The 24,470-nt window shown below is 42.6% G+C and overlaps 1 protein-coding gene across 6 annotated transcripts in view; it reads right to left on the bottom strand.

The window, feature by feature from the left end:
- Positions 1-2,511: 2,511 nt before the first annotated feature.
- The window catches only part of relch (RAB11 binding and LisH domain, coiled-coil and HEAT repeat containing), a 38,313-nt gene continuing 16,354 nt past the window's right edge, over positions 2,512-24,470 (bottom strand). Inside the window, exons 11-30 of one of the 6 annotated variants that reach the window (XM_064333179.1) lie at positions 24,254-24,277; positions 17,743-17,855; positions 17,442-17,532; positions 16,952-17,023; positions 16,324-16,464; positions 13,550-13,714; positions 12,995-13,142; positions 12,499-12,655; positions 11,980-12,103; positions 11,798-11,846; positions 11,312-11,391; positions 11,114-11,220; positions 10,620-10,719; positions 8,578-8,660; positions 8,057-8,120; positions 7,787-7,925; positions 7,162-7,278; positions 5,437-5,525; positions 4,877-4,947; positions 2,512-3,119 (exon numbers count right to left, since the gene is read on the bottom strand). In XM_064333179.1, coding sequence (XP_064189249.1) covers positions 2,999-3,119; positions 4,877-4,947; positions 5,437-5,525; positions 7,162-7,278; positions 7,787-7,925; positions 8,057-8,120; positions 8,578-8,660; positions 10,620-10,719; positions 11,114-11,220; positions 11,312-11,391; positions 11,798-11,846; positions 11,980-12,103; positions 12,499-12,655; positions 12,995-13,142; positions 13,550-13,714; positions 16,324-16,464; positions 16,952-17,023; positions 17,442-17,532; positions 17,743-17,855; positions 24,254-24,277 — 2,055 coding nt within the window. In that variant the 3' untranslated portion in view covers positions 2,512-2,998. Of the gene's footprint in view, positions 3,120-4,876; positions 4,948-5,436; positions 5,526-7,157; positions 7,279-7,786; positions 7,926-8,056; positions 8,121-8,577; positions 8,661-9,522; positions 9,606-10,619; positions 10,720-11,113; positions 11,221-11,311; positions 11,392-11,797; positions 11,847-11,979; positions 12,104-12,498; positions 12,656-12,994; positions 13,143-13,549; positions 13,715-16,323; positions 16,465-16,951; positions 17,024-17,441; positions 17,533-17,742; positions 17,856-24,253; positions 24,278-24,470 lie in introns of those variants that run through there. The other 5 variants (XM_064333178.1, XM_064333181.1, XM_064333180.1 and 2 more) reach the window with 5 other exon arrangements.

Genomic DNA, 24,470 nt, shown 5'->3' with positions numbered 1-24,470 from the left:
TGCATGCATAGTGGTTATACATACAGTACAGTAGAATTCAAAATCGAATGATTGTTCATAAAGTTAAGTTTCCACCGTGAATGATCCCCACCAAAAACTTCATCTCTGGCAGGGCTCCCAATTAGTGATCTAACAAACAGGAAATCTCTTGTTTGGCAAACCAGACAATACAATATTTTTTATTGACCCAGACATGGAACATATGTTAAGCAAACTAGTAAAATAAAACAACTATTAGATGAGACATACACAAAAAATAGAGGGCCCAAAGTAAGCTTCTTAGAATTGAGCATTTTTCAGATGAAGTAAAAACCACCACAAATATAGAATTGTGTGTGTTTGGAGAAACTCCACCCACTTAATAACTGCTATTTCAATTTCACGCATGAATACCTATAAAAGAGGGAAGAAACCCAAAACATTCTCAAACATTGTCACTCGTGTAAAATGCTGTGTAAAGTGGTTGAATACTGGTCGTAGGTTTCAAAAACAAAATATGATGGAGTTTTGGGGTTGAAACAAGACCATCTGAAAGCATAAAGGCAGTCCGAATGTTCCAGTGGTTTAAGCACTGCTTCTGCTGCTTGGTTTGGACATTCTCCAGATGTGACTCACAGCCTACAGAAATTCTCATGACTAAGTCATGTCTCTTTGTGGTATTTCCATATGCAGTATATACGGTTTGTTAACTGGCACTCAGGTTAATAGCCACCTTTGGTTATTGGGTGCGTACACTGTCATGTTCAGCAAAACAAGTCCACTGTCAAACAGTATAACCTGTTGACATGTTCCAGACATCCATGATTTTTCTTCAGCTGCTTGGCTGCAATCAGTAAAATATATACTAATGTGTCTGAGAAAGGGTATCAGGCACACCACATGTCAGGACAGGGGAAAATAACATTCCTAAATTAGTTTTGCATCCAGACAGACTCCATAGGCTTGTACCATAGATTCACTACAGCAACTAGATGATCAGTACTGTGTTTTCTTTTCAACTCTGAAAGCTCTGCCTCTTTAACATTGGAGTTAACATATTCTAGATTTTGAGACATTTTGTGAATAATCGTGAAGGGATGTAAAGAGAGAAAGCTAATAGCACTGGAGGTTCTATCTTTGGGCACCGTACATACGTATTATAAAGGAATGGAAATCTGTATTACCAGTTATAACCTCCTATATTGAAGGCATACAATGCAAGGGTTTTTTAAGCCTTGCTATGGTCCTGTGTTTACAATCACAGAAGTCTCATCCTCAGTCTTCAACTCCACCCACTCACACAGAGTAACTAACTTCAGTCATCTAGCTACCTAATGTAGCTAGCTGGATAGTTAGAGGCAACGCTACCTACAGGTCCAGCAGAAAACTTGCTCGCTTTTCATCCCTTGGTGAACTTCAGTTGACACTACCCATCCACCATTGCAGCAGCCAGCTAGCTAGCTTGCAAAAAAACACTCCACTGAAATCTGATCACAAACCACAGGTTCTGTAGCCACACCCACCCCTCCACACGTAGAAAAGAGTGCCACGCCAAGAAACGTACCAAACACATATCAGAATAACAAATACAGGTAAAGGTGCACAAATTAGGGGAAAGTGCGTAAAGACCGAGATTTCCAGTGCATCATAGATATGCCTCAGCTGTTATTTTATAGTACTTTCAAGGTAAAAATCCAGCACAGTATGGCTTTAAAAAAAGTACAGCAGACCAAGAAAATACTAGAACTGACCATGTGGTTACAACAAAGAATTTGTGCTTTTACCCAAAGCTAAACTCATCCTACTCTTTTGTTCACTGATGCATTGTGCAATAAACACACACAAAAAATGCATTTGTACATCTGGACTGTATCAGCAATATAAGTTAAACATTAAACTCAAATGCAAATTTTATTATTGAAAGTCTGTCAATAATTTACACGGGATGTTGCCCAATAAACTATTCATCGAGATCAAGCTGGGAACTCTACGACAATGGCACAAATACATGAAGCAAGTAACCGTCTTTCTTTTCATGTTTTTAGGAGGTGAACTTTGGAACCCCTATCAGTAAGAAAACACTGTAAAATGGATAACTGAAAATGTTCACATTCTAATATTCAATCAAAAGCTGGATACTGACTTTATGGTATTTACATAAATAATGCAGATGTATGTGGTACAGACATAATTCAACACATGCATGCACACGTGCACGCTCGCGCGCGCGCACACACACACACACAAATCTAGAGCCCTTGTTGATTGGCTTTTTTCAAGAAATACCTATTCCATTTGGAAAGTTAAAAACCAATTAATGGAATTAGCATTTTCACTTAAAATTTGAAACTTCATTAAAAAGTTAAAATAAATAGAAAATAATGATATTGTTATCAAAGTCTTAGTCATACAAAAGGAGATAAACACATGTGCACAGACCTGCTACCTGCAGCATATCAAAGTCTTACAAACATATTAAGAATCCACACACCGACAACAAAATTGGTATGAATAAAAGTCAAAAAGTCAAGATATGTTTAAGTACACAATTGTTCTTCATTTTTTATTATTTCATGACACCAATTTCAAATTTACACAATATGGGTACCATTCTAATAATTCAGTGTATTATACAGTTATTTACTTTTGGAATATATCCAAAAAAAAAAAAGAAACCCAAATATTAACACCCACTTATAGAAAAAAAATGTAAGAAACACTGCAACACAGAGCAATAACAAGACAGGTAGAGAATCTTAAAGTCATTTCTAAACCAACTGCACATTTACAAAAACAAAGCAAAGTTAAAAAATGTAAATAAGACAGAAAAAAGCTAAACAAAATCAACACTACTAAAGTGAAGTGCAAATTTCTTTGGAGGTTGGAATAAAGTTATAAGAACCCATAAATAAGAAATAAGACATACGTAAACAAAACAGACAAACAAAACAAAGGCGGATGATTGACTTCAAGTAGGAGGTCCCAGACAGTGGAGGATCATGGGAAACGCCCCAGCAGCTTACTTCTTCCTCTGGAACACATTGGCTAACATGGCTCCAGAAGTGGTCAGCTGACCCATCTTGTTTAGGAACTTTGTCTTGGCATCTTCACCCACAAGACTTGCAGCAATTGACACAGAGCTGGGGGAGAGGGGAAAACAAAATAAGTGTGTGTGCGCGCATGTGTGTGTGCGAGCACATGAAGGCATGTGTCTGTGACATTATAAATTCCAGCTTTCCTCACAGATTTTTCTAAAAGCAATTGAACTACTGACATGCAAACTGAACAAATGACAAACTCATACAAGCTAATACAGCCAATTATTATTATTTCCCCATTCTGAAGTGCCATCCCTTAATATAAATACTGAACATCCAATGTCTCCCAAAGAGTTGATTGGTTCATCTGCCTTTAATATAAACATGGTAGTCTTGATTGTTTTGAGGTCTTCATCCAAACAATATCAAAGTGATCATGGTGGTTACATGCATTTGTGATTTTACAGACTAAGTTTCTACGTCAAGACAAGAACTACATCAACATATACACAAATGTATTCAATAAATATTAAATATAAAAAATATTACATGCAAAGGGAGAATAATTTTAAATGAGACTATTTCATTTTAATTTTAACTACTGGTGAAATATTGAAAAAAAGGAACTCTTATGATTCTCACAATATACTGTGTGATGGCAAACGTGCACCACCACGATCACCTTGATGTCTTTTAGAGCAAGAAAACATTGCTGGGTTGTCGATAAACTTGAGGCATGAGAACCAGAGTTTATGATCTAACAAGGCAGCCCTTATGACCAGCATACACATGTTCACAAGATGGGGAAACATCTCTTTTCCACACCCACACCGTGTCACACTTCCACGGGTTTGGGGGGGGGGGGGGCAGTGACATGCTGATGCTCTAAAGAGAGGAAGACCACATTAAAGCCCGCCGACCCTCTCATTATGTACAGCTTTTGGGCTTGGATGCTGATACATAGAAGAAGGCAAGGGCGATCCTTATTGGTTCATACAGCCCAACGCACTACACCCAGTGCTACAGCAGCCATTCACGGTTCAGGACCGTCTGTCTTTTAAGAGCAGGGAGGTAAATGTAGAGAAATGAAACACACACAGCTTTTATGTCCAGCAGCACTTCCTCTGTGGTTTATACATTCTAAGTTCAGCCTTTCTAAGATGTGCCTGTTCCAAGTTCCTCCAAGCTGTAAATGGGAACCAATGAAGGGCCTGGTCCGACCACACACAACAGGAGGGGTAATGAGACGGTCAAACCCCATCGGGCATTGTAATGGGGAGGAAGTTAGTGAGAGAGTGAGGGAGAGCCAGGGAGAGAGGGAATGAGCGAGGGAGTGAGTGTGGAGACGAGTGAATGCAGGAATATGCATGAATCAGTGTATGAATTCTATGTATGAATGTGTATAAGTGAGATAGTGAGTGAGACACTAAGTGGGGAATGAGAGAGTGAAAGAGAGGGAGTGGGAGAGACAGGTAATGAGATAAGGAAGGAGGGAGAGAATGAGACAGTAATACGGGGAACAAATGAGTGAGAAAGGGAATGAAGCAGAAGATAAGTGAATAAGAGTACGAATGAGAGAGGGAGAGAGGGGACAAGTGAGTGAGAAGCAACACATGAGAAAATGAGTGCACCAGGTGAGTTAGTGAAAGAACATGGATGAGTGAGAGAGGGAGTGAGAGAAGGAAAGAGGGATGAGGAACAGAGGGATGGAATAAAGAACAAGTGAGTTAGCAGGTAAGTATGAAAAATAAAGATGGTTAATTTCTAAAATAAATGAATATAAGTGAACAAGAAAAATAACACTGATAAGTCTTCCCATTATCAGGAATGTTGTGTGGTGTTGACTAGTTGGCTCTCACCCTTGTGGCTCCTGGATGTTCTTGTTTTCCAACTTCTGCTCGCATTCTTTAATCATAGAGCTCAAAATAACCTGATGGAGAAAAGCACGAGATCAGGCCTTTAAATAAAATCCTCCCTCCGGATCAGGTTCCTGCTCACAGTTTCTCTTGGAATAAATGCTGCACATGCCATGCACTGGCAGCTGCTGATCAGAGGTTTATTAGCTGGCACAATGAAAGGGTCACCTGACATCTCTAAGGGCACAAAAAAGATCCACTAATTTCAGAAGAATCAGCCAGTTCATACTTTAAAACACATACAGAAAGGCAAACAAACAGTGAATTAATTTACACTTTCATGGAATACCTTCCGTTCACTAATATGAAATTTGATCTTTTGACAATTTCAACATTCATGGAAAAAAAACAGATTCATCGATTAATATCTCCTCAGACTTTAGAATGTAACCTTGAACAATTCATTTCACACAGCTGAGAGTGAAAATGTCTTTTTTGGCAAACCAATTTTTTGTCACAACAGCATATGACATGGATAGGTCTGCTTGTGTAATTACACCCACCTCGTGCTCAGGAGAAAGATGCTCCATGTCCGTTCTTAAACACTTCAAACCGGGAAGGAAGTGATTGACCATCAGCTCCTCAGAAATAACTGAAAGATCAGGGTTAAGGGTAGACTGGCCCAGTTTGTAAGCAAGATACCCTCAATCTGATCATGAAATATGAAGAGGTATGGTGACATCAAAAAACATAATAGCACACAATCAAGGTGATTAATATGAACATTGTTGTTGTAAAATGTTAGGTACATGTAATATGAGACCTAGGAACACAGCAGGAATTTCAGGAGGAAAAAAAAAAATGTAATCTCTCAAAGCTGAGGTAGTCCCAATCTGGATTGATTACCAAAACTGAAACAAAGTCTGGGTATACAGAGATCGGCAATGTAGTTAGTAAATCATTTATTTTAGTGATGGCATGATTTAAAAATCTAACTAATTTACAGTTTGTTACAGCTAAGTCAAACGGCAATGCCTCTGGGTTCTACAGACCCAAGCACCTTTCTCCAACAGCCTTCGGCATGCTATTTGTTGTGTAATTGTAGGCTCAGATTTTCAACTTCAGGCAATCGTTCTTCCCACAACTACACGTGGGAGTACAGTAAACTTGACCATAACCCAAGACTAATGAATGAATCCTTGCTGATATCACTTCCTCACGTCCTCCGCACGTCCTCCGCACACGCGGGCCCCACCGGCTCCCACGGCCGAAGACGTCCCGTAATCTCAGGCGAGTGCAGAGCTCTCCCGGCCCCGCCCGACGCCGCCCCGCTGCGGAGGGCGTCCCGGACAGCTCACGGCTCTGCTATGCTGCGGACGGCCCACGCGGGCCCGCGTGCCGGGAACCGCGACCAGAGGGAAAGACTTTTTCCGGCTCGGGGAAAAGCTCTCCGTCATTAGTGAGAGAATATCGCGGGCCGGTCGGCTCTGGATGGCAGCCTCCGCCCTGCAATTTGAGCGCGCCGTAAGCACCCCAAAGTTTATTTTTCCTTGTTCTTGCCTGGGAATATTCAAACGACTTAAAATTAAGTGCACCAAAAAAATGCAAATTCTTCAAAAAATAAATAAATAAAAAATAACTGTTTATCTTCGCCTTCCAATCCAGTCAAGACACACACAGCTCTTATGCAAATGCTGATTTGCAATGCTGGTTGGTGAAACTGTGTTTATGTTTAGCTCTGGAAGAGAACACAGACACTGGCAAAACACAGCAAAGTGCCACGGTGGTTAATTGAAAGCATGTGTTAAGCAGATGGCTTAAGGTTTGAAAACTCTCCCTTTCAATCTTGCTGAACACAGGTCATTTGTGCCCTTAGGCTATGCACTTAATGTGATCCTTCAATAAATACGTATTAATAAATGTTGCCATGGATAAGCATGTCTGTGAAGCAATTAATGCAATGACATGGATGAAATTAATATTGACTGAATGACGGTTTAAATTCAAATGACAGAGGTGAGCAGTGAGGGAGAAAGTATAACATGATAATATACACGGTGCAGTAGAATAAACCAAGCAAAGGGAACATTTTGATTTCACATGTGCTAAACTGTTTTGGCAGACTTTTAGGAGCTTTGGCACAATGACTGACACCTTCTTGTGAAAACAGCTTGTTAATTTTGCTCTCTACCCAATCCAAAAGAGAAGTGACCTTCTCCTCTCACATTATGCAGCATACAGTTCCCAGGTTCGACTTGCGACCACTGACCCCTGACCCTTAAGGATACAACAGCAGGACAGGGCGCTGTAGGCCTCAAAGAGCTGGGTGGCGATGTCGAGCCTTTTGGTGTCCGCCATTTGCATGTTATTTCCCAGGGCCAGTTTGTGCAAATGAGGAAGGACAACTGAAAAACAACACCAGTGGAACAGTTTGATGTCAGAGCCTTAGCGGGGCGTCACGCATGGCCTCAGAAACACAAGCGCTCGGGGTCAGCCTGTTTCGGTGGCACGAGAAGTACCTCGAGAACAATCAACAAATTGTAGCGGGTGTTGTTTTACTCCACGTCCTCACTCTGTTCTGCATTTGCAGCTGTTACTGCTCTGTTAGTCACTGAAAACATGGTCAATCCCACTCAAAGACAATGCCACAGCAAATATTACCTCCATTAGCAGGATAATACGTTTCATACTGAGAAGAATGCATTATCAAAGTGCACAACGAATAGCCCACATTCAGCATATTTAAAAATTTAACCGGGAGTAACAATCTCAGTGTTCTACCTAACATATAACAGCAGGAAAAATGAAATATACAGCATCACGCACTACTTTTTTGTCAACTGTTAAACAGAACAGGCATTACGAGCCGAACGCAGAGTGCCTGCTTGCGAGCGCGCAGACAGAGGTACTCACACTCGTCCCTAAACCTAGGCTCGGCGTTGGGCCCCACCCTTCCGAACGTCTTGATGATCTCCATGTGCAGAGAGTGCTGGTCTTGGTACTGGGGGTCTTCCAGAAAGGAGGCCAGCTGCATTTTTACCCTCTCCAGCAGCTGAAACGGCACCCGTATTTCCACGTTAGCCGCCACTCATGTTACAAACGAACCTTCGGCTCATTCCAGATGTCGCCCATTTAATGCTGCCAATTTAACGCATTTGAGACAAACCACGGTAAAACTCATACCTCTTTTTGCGTCACGGTCTCCATAATTGTGCCGAATGCTGGTATCGTTGATATCCTTACTGAACTGTAAGGAAAACGTCATTACATTTTCTTCAACATCATTAGCAAATTTCCTTTTAAGATAATATGACTTTAAAACATGACAAAGACTGATTTTGAATGTATTAAGTAGTAAGCAAGGATGAATCATGTTAGTCCAAGGATGGGCAATATCAGACATTCAGGGCTAGAGCTACGTAGGTTTTAGGAGTTACGCTTTTTAAATGAGTAACCGATCTATATCTTTACTTGGTGGGTTGATATCCTGAATAAACAATGACAGAAACCAAGTGAATTGACAACTTGGGGGAGGAGCAAACCAGCGTATCTTTCAGCCCTCCAGCATTAGAATTGCCCATCCCTGCGTCAGACATTCATTCTGATGGTAGTTTTAAAAAAAATAAGATAAAATCAAAAATACAACCAACAGAATGCTGAAGACAAAAGGTTGGTGTTAAAATCTCACATCTGCATTAACTCACAATTCGGGACCACTGCACAAGGTTATAAGGGCCGGGGCTACTCGCTTGTCAATTAAGGCTTCGCTCATGCCTCGAAGAATCAGCTGCAACCGGTCAAATGCAAAAGAGAGACGGGTGGGTAAACATACACGGGCGAGGACCTGGGGGTGGGGGGAGGTGGGGGGGAGGGGCGGAGGGGGCCTCTACAGGGCGGGTTCGCAGCCGAGCATGCTGGGAGCGGGATTCAACGCCTGATCATGCAGCGGCTCAAGCGAGCGTGTCAGTACAGGCCCTAACTATATGAGAAATGTTAGTATGGATGTATATCACAGATAAGCACAGTCATTCTCACCTTGGCTTCACAAGAATAACCCAGCAGTGTCTCTGGCGTAACCAATCGGATTTCAAAAGACTTGCCAAATAATCCTACCAAAGGACATTACGCAAAAATTCCAAGTATAGTCTCCTGTATTGAATAGGAGTACTGAAGTGAGCGTGTCTTCTGAGTTTCTGTGCTGACAGGATTTACATAATTATGTACAGCATAATGAGCTGGCAGTGCAGAGTGCATGCTCGCTGATCTACAATTTAGAGTACTAGGTTATACTGTTGTTTGCGCAGTACTAGGTTATAGCAGTAGTTTTCAGATGGTGCATAAATTCATACAGCAAATTGCTGGTGCACTGGTTGAAAGAGGGATGCTCAACATTTGACTCCCATTCTTCGTACTTAATATTATTATAGGCAAAATACAAAACCTGACAACTTATTTTACAGCACGTTCTCAGAGACGTGAATATCAGCTTTGCTCGCCCAGTCAATATCCAGAGTAGTGAAACACTCAATGTATGTAAAATGGTTCGGGGCAACAAGCAAACTGGTTTCAGGTTACCGAGGGAGATTTGGCTCTGGGGAAGCCGAGGCTGAACGAGGTGTGCGGGATGAACGCGGCAGGAGTAGACTTACATTTCAGGATCACTGGAGAGAGTGATAAGTGCTGGAACAACTCTCTGAGCTACTAGAGTTTCATTCACCCCCTTCACCAACAGCTGATTGGTCAGAGCAGGGTGATGTCACACGGGATGCATGGAAAGAGCAAGCACAGTGTCATGGCACACCGCAGAGAGAGAAGGACAAAATAAACAACCATGAAAAAAAAATAAATAAAAAAAATAGAAAAACAAAACACAAAGCTGACACATAACCGACACAAGCAAAAGAGGAGCAAACAAAAAATTGCGGCCAGGCAAATATAATTCTACGCTATTGCTTAACATGGAAGGGGTGGGGGGAATTTCAATGAGTTCTGATACACTCCTCCTCACCTTATACAAAGTGATTTTTTGGGGGGGGGGCAGTGGGTGGGGGGGTGGGAAGGAGGGAAGGGGTGGGGGGGCGCTTTTATCAGTTGAATGAACAGCAAGCAGGTGGCTGTAGTGCAAAGTCAAATGGGTGTGCTTCTATTTACTTTACATTTTACAATCTTGAAACAGTCACTGCGACATTAACACAAAATAAATGTTTAAAAAGCTCATATTAAACTATTCCCTGATTTACCATCTGGAAATCTCTATTTTCTTTTTGTAGAGATTATTTAAAAAAATGGTCAACAGGGATTACAGAATAAACCAGCACAAATACCTAACTGCCAGTGTTCAAGCTTTTCTCAATTTTACAATGTATTTATTTACTGTGATGAGATTGGTAGGGATGTGAAGCGGAATGAATGCTTCATTTGCTTATATTAAGTTGTCGCTGTTGCCATCTTTGATGAAATGCGCTAGCTTAGCACGTAGCAGTATACCGGAAATGCCATTCAGCGAGATTTCCGCTTCACCTCCCTATAAGTGATAATGATCACAGCCATCACAAGCTTGAACACAAGTTTGGCAAAGTAGTTTTTTTCTCATTATAATATGGTTGAATGCCACCAGCACTCGGCATAGTAAGTGTACCAGAGTTTGAAATGAGTTTCTCTTAGCAGAATCACATCTCTTAAATTACAACTTAATGGGAATCGTCATATGAATTTCATATGAATTCCAAATTTTGGAGTAGCTTACCTCGAACATTCGAGCTGAGGTACATCGGACAAGAGCAGAGGTATGGACAACCCCGTACCACAGCACCGTTAAAAGCAGCTCATGATATGCTGGATTTGCACTAAAAAGGAGAGATGCATTTGTATTACGTGAATATGAGAATTCAATAAGAATGAATATTTTATAAGGTTCATTCTAATCATTTAATAAGTCCCCCACCAGAACTTCACCATTATATGAGAGTTCTACCAAAGAATATTGTCAGAGTTAGAGTGGGGCTTGCTATATTCAAAATAAGTGGTGCACCACAGAGATGCTAGTTGTACCACATATTGACAAGTACATTTACATTCCATTAAAACTATGCAGCCCATAAACAATACATTGTTAAAGTTTTTAATAAAAAAAATGTAAATACTTTCTTTAAGACTTGCTCTCTGCCTCTTTCATGCCTATAGCAGTTAACGGTTTCTAGTCACAACACTGACTGATCAGAACCACCTATGGATCTTTACCCGAGTTCCACAAAGGATGCTTTCAAACTGTCCAAGGGAGCATGTGACAAGGACAAAGTGGTCATGACATCTTCCAGGAACCCAACTAGAAGCTTGCGGTCCTCTTCCTGCAGAAAAAAAAGACAGACTAATATGAAAGCAAGATAGGACTACTGTTGCTACTGTTAAGTCTGTGTGTGAATTTGACACCATTCTTACCTGGTTATAGCAGGTCAGAACCCCTGTGGCGTAGATTGGTACCGTGGCCTTAGTCAGGATCCCATTCCCAGCTGCAGTGTCTACAATCAAAACGATACACGAAAAGTTTGGCATAAGTTACATTTTTTTTAAATGATAAAAACGGAATATTAAAAACCCTCGAAATAATTTTAAACGCAGAGAGGTGGTGTTATTAGTCAACAGTAACAAAGTAACTATTTGAAATTGAGTTCTTGGCAATTTCTATTTTATTTATTCATCCTTTTTAACAAATGTAGTCTGCCCAACAGTATTTGTCGGCCCAACCCATCACAGCCGGGAAAATCTTGCCAGCCGACACCTGCCTTCCACAGGTGCCACCGTCAGGATTACATTATGGACTTTGGCACTGGCTAACACTTCCTCAATGTGCAAATGGGCCCTGATAATCATCACCAAATAGCAGATGTCACATCCTCACTCAAGGAATATTCAATCTAGACTTACCCACATTCTCTTCAGAAAGTCTGAGGATTTCTTGAAATTGTGGCTTTACCTGAAAATAGATAAATGGAAACATCAATGAAACATGGTTTTGTTACAATTTGAAGCATGGTGCATGCTGTTGTTGTGTGGTTTTTAGAAAAGAGCTAAAGAGCTAAAGAGCATGTACTCTTCCAACTTCCCACCTTGGTGTTTGTGAAAATCTTCCCGAACGTTCGACATAACCTCCAGAAGAAGCGAGAGAACTCATGGACGCAGGTTGATGAGGTCACGTTGATCCGGCCAACGATTTCTATTAGCTGGGGTAGCCTGATGGGAGAGTGTGTAAAGGGTCAGTGTTGCAGAATGAGCGCCCAGACTGTAGATATAATATGTGCACATGAGTGTTTGCACATGAGTATACATGTGTGCTCTGCAAATGTGTGTACACTGTATGTATGTGTTGTGGGTGTTTATTGGGGGGGGGGCTGGTTGTGTGCAAACTTGTATGTGTGCGTTCATGTGTTTGCGTCTGTGTGTGCACACATGAGTCTGTGTGGGGGGGGGGAAATTGAATTTTTTTGTTGTGTGTACAATTGCATGGTGTGTATGCGCGTATGCATATAAGCATGTGTGTGTGTTTGAACGCCCATATATATTATGCAAGTGTATGTGGGAGCGACCCTGCGTGTGGAGGAGACAGTGGGCTGTGTGAAGACACTCACAGCTGGTTGACCACCCAGAGCAGGCTGTCCCAACCGGTGGTCCCCTCGTGCTCCAGCTGGTGGTCGTACAGCTGCAGCAGCACTGCCAGCTGCTCCCGGCTCCCGATGACGGTGGCCACGTCTTGCAAGGGAGAGGCTGGCCGGGGGAACCTGGTCACTGGAGGATCACCAAGACAGCAGGGGTCACGCGTGGTTCCAACAGGCCGCTAAATGAGGGAGCCCAGTAAAGACCAGGCGCTCCTCCAGGAATACCATCTAAAGTGGTAGATGCTATCCGAACGCAGTTACCACAGTACAAAAAAAAAATGGCTTTGAAATCCACCCATAAACCAACAGACAAAATTACAGGCCTCCCAGGTACTGCAGCCAACTGTAAACGTGGAACCAAACTGCATTCTGCTGAAACCACGGTACGACCTCTGGGGGTTTTAATCAGAAATGTCACATCTCCGTGTTGACACTGGCCAGGGAGAGCCCGGTTCTGGCGAGCCCTCACCCTCGATGGGAGGCGCCTCGCCCTGCAGTTTGGCTCGGCCCGTGAAGGGGGCGTTCTGGAGCACCACGGCGAACAGGGGGGGAATGAGGGACTGCAGAGCCGACAGGAACATGTGGAGCTTGTGCTCATCCAGCCCGCGCTCTCCGTCCTGCAGATCAGAGCACACACAGGGTTACAGTGTGTGCATGCAGGTCACAGAGCACAGGTGGACACATGAACACGCATTTACACACACACACACTCACACACACATGGAGTTCATTCAGACATAAAAACAAAAGTTTACACACTAACTCGGTTCAGGTTTTTGGGCATATTGGGCTTTATTTTCTGGCTGGCACATGACATGTAGCGAGCTGTTGCCTGGCAAAGTGGTATTTTTGTCAACAACAAAAAAAAAACACTTTTTTTTTTTTTTTTTTGATAGTAATGTTGCCTTTTTAGCTAAATGAGCAACTGCATAGCAACTGGCTATAAATGAAAACAGAGAGCATGATGAATGGCGATCGTAGGGCAGCGTAGCACTGGAGAGCTGAGGGACGAGGCTGGGCTGACCTTGAGCAGCTTCTCGATGCGCGACAGCAGGTTGGGGACCAGCTGGGACTGCAGGTTGCCCAGCTCCGAGGACCAGGCGGCGAAGGCCGGGATGAACACCTGGTGGATGGCACTGATCACCCTCTCCGAGGGGTCCCCCAGAGAAAGCAGCATCAGCTCGAAACCCTGAAAACATGGACAGATGCACACAAATGTGCATATATTTATACAAACACAAATACACACAGAGAAAATCTACAGCCTCACTCTTCTGAATCACACATACATTCAGTGATAGCTACGCTGATGATTACCCTCTTCCCACTATCGGGGTGTTAATGGTTAAATACTTTATGTGCACTATACATTCATCTATCATTTAATCACACATGTAGAAAATCATGGTTCTTAACAAAGATATTCACATTTTCTTTAAAAATCCTTATTCGACTCATTGCTAAAATTTTTGCCTATGACTAGAGATATAACAACATTTTGTTCACGTCCAATCCTAATACCAACCACAGAAAGTGCAATGCAAATTTAAAATGATAATCAAGGACAGGTTGCTCACAGCATACTGGCACACAACATGGTCATGCATGTAATGCATGTAGACACCTGACATCCAATATCTCATCCAAAATCAGGGGAATTAATATGGACTCAATCGACCCTTTTCCTGCTATAACAGCCTCCACCTCTCCGGGGACGGCTTTATACTAGATGTTGGAGCACTACTGCAGGGATTTTCTTCCATTCAGCAAGAACAGCATTAGTGAGGTAATGATTGAGCGATTAGGCCTGGCTCGCAGTTGGCTTTCCAACTAATCCCAAAGGTGTTGGATGGGGTTGAGGTCAGGGCTCTGTGCAGGCCAGTCAACTTCTTCCACACCGTTCTAGGCAAAACCTGTTCTATATGGACCTTGCTGTATGCCCAGTTGCATTGTCATGCTCAAACAGGAAACGGCCTGCCCCAAACTCTTGGGGAAGCACAGAATCGTTGAAAATGTGATCGTATGCAGTAGCATTAAGATTTGCCTTCACTGGAAGGGCCTAGACAAACCCATCAACAACAGCCCCAAACCAAGGTATGTCCAGATACTTTTGGACATAATGTGTAGCTGTGTTATTACAGTGATGTCAAGGTTAAATTTCTTGTACCGATGAGCAGTTAAACATGGTCACTAGACAAAAGGAATAGCGGTACAGAGTCATTACCACTCTACAGTATTTGGGAATAACCCCAAGTAAAGCTCACGTGTCACCTACTCTTCCAATAAAAACAGGACTGACCACTTGGCCAAATTCTCACATCACTTACACACTGACCAGATATCCCTCAACAGGCTAGCGTTGGCCTAGTTTGGGGGCTTTTTCCCGACAGAACACACAAAAATGAATGGTAAAAAGTGCCAACAAACCTCTCATATGAAAAAAGTAACACTTCAATACAGCAGGAGGCAGTAAAGTGCATTTTTATGCATTAGTCAAACACACTACATAAGAAGCTCCTGTAAGGCACTGTGAAGATGCAAGCATTGCAGGGCTCCACGTTAACACTGTTTCCCAAGGAGCACATGTGCTAAGCTAAAAAATGTAGGAGCACACCAATGCGTCCCAATTAGTAGATGTGCCTAAATCCTTTTTATAGTTAGCACACATCGATTTTTTGGAGCAAATGCTCTTAACATGGAAGCACTATAGAGCCCTGAAATGGTAACATTTGATTACCAGGATACCACAGACAAACAGTTGTGTGCAATCAGCTTCAGAAAGTGATGGCCAATGTGTGCTTCGGAGTTTTATTTTTTTTTTTTTTTACTGCTGAACTCAACAACAGATCAGATTCAGCAGAGTGGCTTCAGAGAAGCAGAACAGTGGAGCCAGTGGTGGTTACTGTGGCGACAGACAGTTTATTCCAATCTGCCATGGATTACAAGCAGAAGAATCGCCGGCATTCGCAAAACCGCTCAAATCTGCTCCACTCACTGGACTCAGTCACCTCCTCCATGCACCTCTAGAAAGTAACAGACTGCTTTCCATGGGATGCTGGGTAGAAAATGCTTTTCCGCTTTCTCTATTTACCTAGATGTGGGAGAGCCTATAAATGGTTCAATCTATATACAACACTACAATGATGGTGTTCAACAATGCACGGAGACTGCCCAAAACACTCTCATATACATTTTCCTAAAGAAAGGTCAATAATCCATCCCTTGAGAAAACATTTTCTTTCGAGGAAAGCAGTATGCACATTTTTTTGACCTCACACAGCAGTCCCGGAGAGCCACAGAGTCTGCAGGTTTTGTGGTTTCCTTTCAGTCAGCAGACAATTCAGGACTTGGCAACAAGATGAGGACTCTTTAGCCAATCAAAGACTTGCATGTAAGGGCAGGAAGACACCAGAAACCACCAGATATTGTGGCCCTCCAGGATTTGAGTTTGAGAGAACTGCTATAAAGGAAGTGAAATCTGAGTCTGCCCTGACCTTTTTTTGCATACTGAATTCCTACCATTGGCTGCAATTTAGTTGGTTGGAAAGCTATGTCATGCTTTGACACTGTTTGCTGGACTGAAAGGTGCTCATTTTTTAGCTACAACAGACCATGCATATGCTGAATAGGCAAAGAATAGCTCCAGAACAAAAGCAAACTAAATAACCACAGGCAAGGTGTGCCAACCTGACCACAGAGTTCATTGTGATTGGTTAAGAGAGAATGGGTCACTATTCAAGCACCTTTAAGGGAACTCTTCTCGGACTATGGGCTCCACGGTGCAGAGCTCACGCTCACCTGTGTGTACTTGTCTGGGTCATCGATGTAGCCCATGATGATGCCCAGGCTCTTGACCACGGCCTCCCGCACCATGTCGGTCTTGTCCTCCGCCAGCATCTGCTGCAGCATGGAGAGCACCAGCGAGCTGCGGATCTCCTTCTGCAATGACACAGCGGCGATGTGACGCCCCACGTTACTGAGGGACAGTGCTCTGATGGTCCCATCTTTGGACCAAACAAGGCTCAAATGTCCAAGCTTACTAGACTTCTTGTTGGCTTGACCCTTAACGCTTAAAAAGGACCTCTATAAATCAGAGTATGTGAGCAGCAGTCTGCCAGAGTCATTCCAGACCTGCATTTATAACCAGAATGTTGGAATGTTGAAATCCAAGGTAGTGACACCACACTCAAGCAAAACGTCTTCAGGAAACGGCTCAGGAAAAGGTTCAAATGGAAGCCATACACATGAGCATTTAAAATCATTCTGTACGTGTAACTCAATGCTTGTTATGAAATAAAGTCATCTGCAGAAAGTGCTCTCAATTCCCTGCAATAAACAGAAGCTAGAAGCAGGTTCTGCTTGCATGACTCCCATGATCCCAATGGCTGCGGTGTGGTCAGAACGTGCTCATGAATGTGGTTCTTACGGGCAGGTAGGGGGCCAGTGCTCCACATGATTCTGCCACAAGCAGCCGTCTCTCAGGGTACTTGTGGTTGATCTGAAGGGGACGGAGAAGAAGAGACACAACATGAGGTTCTCTGTCGTCACCGAAACCACAGGTCTGCATTCCTTCCTGCTTGTGTTTACAGCTAGCTTGAACTTGTGAGACTACCGCCTTCTCTGTGGATACTCCCTGGGTTTTCTTGGGGGTTGTTTTCTTCGATTTCAAAATTCCACGATGGCCTTTTTCTGTGCAACTCTAAACAGATTTATTTTCTTGACAGGGTAGCTGAGCTGGTAGAAGATAAAATTATGCTCCTTACACGTTGTAAACAAGTCATGAAAACGGTCAATAAGATAAGAGGTCAAAAACATAAAATATACCACTAACAGACAGGGAGCGTGCTTATGAGTTGGGCCCTTAAACTGTTCAGAATCTAAAAAAGGGTAAGTGAGAGAGAGGAGGACTGTCTGACCTGTTCCCAGCATTGTGGCAGGAGTTCTGCTTCCACGCGTGTGGGTCCAACATGTCGTGCAAAGGCCACGCAGCCTGTCAAGATCATCTGTCTAGGGACACAATGACATCATGGTGAGCTTTTGAGACCAAGGGAAATTTCCAGGCTGTGGAAATGACACAGCATTCACAAACCGCCTCATTATGATGGCGGAGCAGTCGGCGCAGGCAGCCGGCACAGGGAGCCAGCGCAGGCAGCCGGTGTGGCTACACTGCGTACAGCTGCAGGTGAGAGATCCGGGGAGCCGCAAACACACACACACCTCTGTTCATCGTCTGGCCTCTTGATGAGGTTGAAGAGGATGTGGAGCAACTGGTCCCTTTCCTTGGGTTCTGGGTGAAGGCAGGCGGTGCAGAGAATGAGGGGAATCAGCTCCTGTTGTAGGGGCGGGAGGACACAGGGATCAGTGGGCGAGGTAGTGGGAGGAGCCAGTGGTCAGAGGTGAAGGCACCATCAGGTCTGCAAGCGGACATAGGGCTTCAGGGGCAAAGTTTGCTGGGAAATTGCACTTGAAGGGAACTATCTATGAACAGTTGTTGACATGAGCTTGGCTTGGGGAGCCTGAATATTTTTAATAGTACGCAATATTTTATATAACAAAATATAAAAATTAGCCACATGTAACTTTACTCCAAGTGTACAGGGGGAAAAAGAAAATGCAAAAAATAAAAAAAATACTCCCCTACGCTTCACTTATCAAAAGGCTTAGAGCCCTACCATGAGATTGTTTTGATACCACTATCATCCGATAACGAGTGAGGACGAGTCGCGTAAAAAGTATACTTCACAAGCAGCCTGCTTTTAGAAACTCTTCCACTTCAGCCATAGTTTAATATGCTATGCTTTCCATGATACTAAATGATGCATGGCAGAATGTGTGATGCAGACAGACTATTTGAAATGCCATCACTTCATTTAAATTAATTTAAATTTTCAACACACTTGTTCCTGGTTTTGGTTATACACTATGTTGTACGTCGCTCTGCCAAATGCCTGTAATGTTATGTAATGTAACTGATGCACCTGGCACACAAGAACATGCAAGGCCTTACTTCACACTCAAGAGAATATTGGCTATGACACATTTCGGTACAGCCACCTTTTTGTTTTTGTATGTTGTGTCTGCAACTGAGAGCCGCTGGTTTTGGTGACGTATCTTTGTGTGCTGCACTAGGCCTACGGGGTTTCTAGTTTTAGCTGGTGGCGTTTTCTTTTTGTATGTCTGCCTTTTGTACTTCAAGGGGAGGTTTTGTTTCTCTTTTTGTCTCTTTCTTTTGCACTTCATGGCCGCAACTTTTTTTTTTTGTTTTTATACATTTAATCAACTCAGGGCCACGGATTTCTGTCTTTGAATGTCGTGTCTGCTTCATCAGTGCAGTTTTTTTTTTTTTTTTTAAATCTTTGTAGCCTGTTTGTGTTTTGCACCACAAAAGCTACATGTCCCTTGCAACTATTGTGTGGGCTAGAACTACACTGTAGACTACTGGTATATTTTGCCACTAATGATATACGGTTTGCAGCAATATCTAACCTGATCCTTATAAATACCATGTAGGCTGCACGCATTGGTGCGATGGCAAAAGTGGACTGTTATAAAGCACAGGTTGCGTAAACTTAAGTAAAAGAGGGGGTGCACTTCTCAAACTACATGTAACGTATACCACAAAAATCACAAGCAGGACATGTGAGAGAAGGTATTGGGCAGGGTGGTCACACTGGCTAATCTTTCAGGGCATATTAGTCTCACGCCTTGCATGGGAATCATGGTGGCGTGGGGGACCAGTACTCGCGGCTTCCAACACCTGCGACCAACACCTGTGGCCAACACCTGCACGCTTACCGACTGACAGGTCCTTGAAGATTAACGGACATTCAGGACAACGACCTCACTTCCCTCCGAGTAATCAATAGCGGTCTCAATAAAGCATTCTGGTATCATTAACTCCAGAGTGTTATGACCCTGCATCGTAAAGCCACTGGGCGGGGACTACAGCGACTCAAAGTCCAAACGGATGCTGAAGAGGAGTGGGAGCCCAGCTGCTTCAGGTAATAGTTTTTTTTTCAACCTGAAAGTCATCATTTCCCTATCTGCCATTCTCTTGTTCATTACCCCACCAAAGAACTCTGTCGCTACATGATATAACACATTACGCACTAATAAATAAAACTCACAAACACTTTATAAGCTATAGCCTAGAAAAGAAACAATACACGGATGTAAACACAAAAACTAGAAGATAGTTTATTTAAATATATGCTACAGAATAGAAATACAGCGTTTGTAAAACTCTTAACACATATGGGCCCAATAGGGTCGATATGTACTATGAAAGAGTTGATATTATACTGACCATTTTGCTGTACATTGTGAATATTCTCAAAATATGTTAGGCTCCAAGTCGGCGGGTTTACCATTTTTAAATCAAACATCAGAAATATGGGAATGTATTTTTTTTGCGTTCTCAGTGCAGCAGTTTTACAAATGTATTGTCAGTAAAGTTTGCCCCTACGCAGCCTGTGGTCCTCACTGTCAGTTAACGAGGCAGAGTCTCAGATTTAAACCACACTTCTCAAGTGGGCACCAGTGGAAGCTGGCTAGACACTGGTATGTACTGATTCAGATTTAACAGGAAACTTCTGGAATCTTGCCTTTTCTTCCACTGTTTTCACAACTTCCCTTTATGATGGTGTGCACAGCATGCTCGACGACTAGCACTAATTGAACAACATAAATAATTTGAAATAAATCATCAAGTGGCTAAGATGGAGAGAGGTGTGGAAATTAGACTCTTACTTCTGTTGGTTTTGGAGCAACCATTAATGGATTACTAATTAGGTCACCTGCCAAATTTCTTTAAAGATTATTATTCAAATCAGAGTCAGGACATATAGGCTACTCAAGAACAAAACATGTAACATAAGGAAGTGGCTTTGAGGTCATTCATGCCTGAAATGCTCGAGCACAGCCAGGAAGCACAGAGAGTCCATTGTGGCAATGCCACATCTGAGTGTAAATTTGTTTTTGCAAAAGCCATGGATCGCATATTTTATTTGGCAAAGACTCATAGTCTGGTTTCAGTGAAAACAACACAGTCTACCTGGAGCCAAGGCTAATACAAGCTACCAGTTTATCCAGCTATCAATACAAGAAAAGCAATGCACCTTTTCAATGACTATAAAAACGGCATCCTCATCAGCCAAAAACATTTAGGCTGGAGAAACAATTCTATTTACGAAGGGCATGGGTGAGGGCGAATCCAAAGAGAAAGCCTTTTTATGTACACACTTGTGGCGTACTCACACACACTTGTCTACAAGAACTTTGAAAGCGCGCCTGGAGTTTTAGGGCTCTAGGCTCGATTTACCGCCCGGGCACTGGCAAAATGGTATTTTCGCCACATATTTCGACATGCCTGAGCAGTCTGGTAATTTCGTGACCCGCTGTGCGCCGAAGTGGGAGGGGAGCTGCTGCTATGCGGTGCGTCAATCAATACCGCAAGGCGCAGTGCAATTTTGGCTGCTTATTGGAATTTTCTGGACATTCCAGTCTGTCATTTGCGCCATTCGCCACCCGCCTGCCCAGACCACATTTATGGGGTATGGTGCAGCCCATCCTCTGGTGGATTGGTACATTCAAGGCTTTACTACGCAACACCAGCATTTTTCAGTCTATTCAAAAGGCAATCAACGGTTTTCGTGGATCATATGCTATCCAATTTGACTTTGGTGAGTAATCGCAAAGGGCCTGGCAGGCCATGAAAGACCTCTACATTAGATGACTGAAGAATTCTCACCATAAAGAAGAAAAAACCCCAAATACCTGTTTGACAGATCAGGAACACTCTTTGGGAGGAAAACGTGGATGTGTCATTGACTACTGGCCGCAGAAGACTTCACAAACAAAACTACAGAGGCTACACTGGACGATATAAACCAACAGCTAGCCACAAAAACAGGTTGGCCAGGTTATGGTTAGCTAAGAAGTACCTAAAAGAGCCTGCACAGTTCTGGAAAAAGGTCTTGTGGACAGATGAGACAAAGACTGACTTGTATCAAGCCTTGAATGTACCAATCCACCAGAGGATGGGCTGCACCATACCCCATAAATGTGGTCTGATCAGACGGGTGGCGAATGGTGCAAATGACAGTGATGGCAAGAGCAAAGAGTGGGGCCAATAGGAGTGGCCCAAGATCCAAAGCACGCCCCAGGCCCCTTCATCCATGAAAGATGGTCGTTGGGGTGTTATAGTTTGGGCAGGCATGGCTGCCACAGGTACTGGCTCACTCATTTTCATTACTGATGTAACTGCTGATAGCAGCAAAATGGATTCTTAAGAGACGCTTTGATGTAACTGCTGATAGCAGCAGCCAAATTATTTCTGAAGTGTACAGAAGCTTTTTATCTGCTCAAGTTCAACCAAGCGCCTCCAAATTCATTGGACAACGCTTCATCCTAGAGCAAGACAATAACCCTAAATACACCGCTAAAGCAACAAAAGAGTTAAAAACAAGACATGTCTTTAAAATTATTATTTCATTGATTTAATGAAAACGTTATCAAACACTCATATCACCCTTGTTTAAAAGTAATTACCCCCTCAGTTACTCAATCAACCAATTAACCAAATTCAATTGATAATTAGATACAGCTGATTGAACACAGCCAGGTTCGATTGCAGCCAGCCCTGTTGAATCTAAAAATCACTGAAGTTATTTCTGCTAAAAGTGGCACAACCAGTTATTTAGTTTAAGGAGGCACTTACTTTTTCACATGGGTGTTATGGGAGTTTGATAACTTTTTCATGAACTAAATGAAATAATAATTTAAAAAAAGTTTTGTTTACTGGTTCCCTTTTCCAATATTGCATTTTGTCTAAATATCGGAAATCATTCAGTGTGACAAATATGCAATACTAGAGGAAATCAGGGAGGTGGATACACACAGTGTTAATCTAATGCCAATAATGACAACAATCAACTCACAGGCTTCCTATAGTGTGAAGATTAATTCAGTCAACAACAGCAGGCTAATTTACAAATAAACCTATGAAAAAAGAAGAACCTGAGATCAGACAGTAAAGTCCCAAAGTAGGCCGGCTACTGGTGATAACAGCAATAAGGTCTCAGGAATTGCTTATCCTGCTTGATAATAAAGAATGAGGAAGCTTCTTGCTCCCAGAGACTTCGTTTTTTTTTTACAAACTCCTGGAGATATTCCAAACCCTTCTAAACTGTCACTCCTTGGCTATAAAACCGGGCTATGCAAATTTGCAGAGCCGCTGGAGGCAGTCTGTTCCCCTCTCATGACTTTAAACAGAGGTGCTCCTTCAACGCACCACTTGCCCCAGGGACACGCTTCCGAGCAGGTGTTGGGCAGGAGTATTTGTTTTCATTGCTCTATTTGGTTTTCCCATTGAAAGCCCGTTTCCACTATCAGGATTGGACAGAAAAAAAACAAAAAAAAAACAGCCATCAAGCACTGCCATATAAGGTGTGACAAGCTGTTGGGTGAATGTTTTCATTTAACTGGTGCTGCAGAAGTTGAAGTTCTCATATTCCATTGTTCTAAAAAAAACCAACACTTGGATAAAAGATAGAGTGTATCACACAAAAACACATTACGGCTAATTATATTTGACTGTTAAGGGAAGCCAGCTATAACATCCAAATGTAACCAATGCAGAATGTTTGGAGGCCTCCATTCAGGAAGTAGCGACAAGCAGGTGCTCTCCTGAGAAGCCAGAGATGTCAGCCGGAAATTCTCGTCATACTGCAGTTAGCAAGTCGAGCTTGCACAGACATGAGTCGGACGAAGATGCTTGATGTGCAGCTCAACAATAAACCTGCAGATGCCCAATCGATCAGCAATGAGATGCTGTCATTCTGACCAGCTGAAAGCCTCCCATCTCTGGGCAAGTGCACTGTTGGCTCATGCTCAAGAACAGGAGGAGCAACCCAGCAGCCAGTTGATCCTACGTTAACCTTGATGCCAAGTTTAACAAAAACATGTGGGCAAAAACCCCAGGTTCAGCACAGTATCCATAATATAACCTATGATTCAGGGCAAGTGTGAAATGTCACAAGAGGCACGAAACATACTCAGCAATAGTGAATTATGGTATGAAGGTATTAAACCGGTCTCTAAGTCAAATCAAATTTACTGATCCCCAGCAAGAAATCACTCCGCATTACTAACAAAAATGTACAACCAGACTTTCATATTCGGCATAGAACTTATTAAACAGATAAGATTGTATGGACTTTAGAAATGTTTGGAAATGCAGCAAATCTGACTCAGAACAACTCAAAACAAGACTATAATCAAATACAGGGAAATACATTAGTATGTTACTCTTTACTATTAGTATGCATTTCTAAACAACATTACTTTATTATGACTTTTCCCAACTTTTATTCCAAATGCAGTACATGTTTATTCCCCTTTCTTATAAATGATTTTGTTTGTTACCATTTTATGATGGTAAAAAAATCTTTAAAAAGCTAAGGCTTATTCACGCATTTGATAAGTGAATAAGCCTTAGCTGGTTGGGACAGTGTAATTAAAAATGCTAGTCAGGACAGTCTTGGCCAATATGTAATAAATGGGGAAAATAAGGACCATCTTAGCCAATCAGTTATAAAAGCTAGTAGGGGCCATTTTAGCCAATCAATAATTAATGAAGCAGAAAACAATGAGCGAAGCAGCTAGCTGGCCGAAAAACCAACAGGGGTCAAACGGAAAAGGTGACAGCATGCAGAACCGTTCCACTCACCTGGCACAGGTGCACAACCATTCTCTAGGAGCAGAGAGGCATGCACGGAAAGTAAGAAAATGATTGAAAGTAATGGACACAAAAGTCGGGGAAGAAATGAGCATAGGTGAAAACAGTCAAATCAAGGCAGATTTTCAAACGGAAGATCTAAAGCCAACGACGAAGAAGAGCGCCACGGCGGGAATGGAGGCCGGAGCCGGCGGTGGCGGCAGGGCGA

This window comes from Anguilla rostrata, chromosome 4, assembly GCF_018555375.3.
Source record: "Anguilla rostrata isolate EN2019 chromosome 4, ASM1855537v3, whole genome shotgun sequence".
Taxonomy (NCBI): Eukaryota; Metazoa; Chordata; class Actinopteri; order Anguilliformes; family Anguillidae; genus Anguilla; species Anguilla rostrata.
The sequence above is the reverse complement of the archived record's forward strand: the minus strand, read 5'-3'. Positions and strand labels throughout refer to the sequence as shown.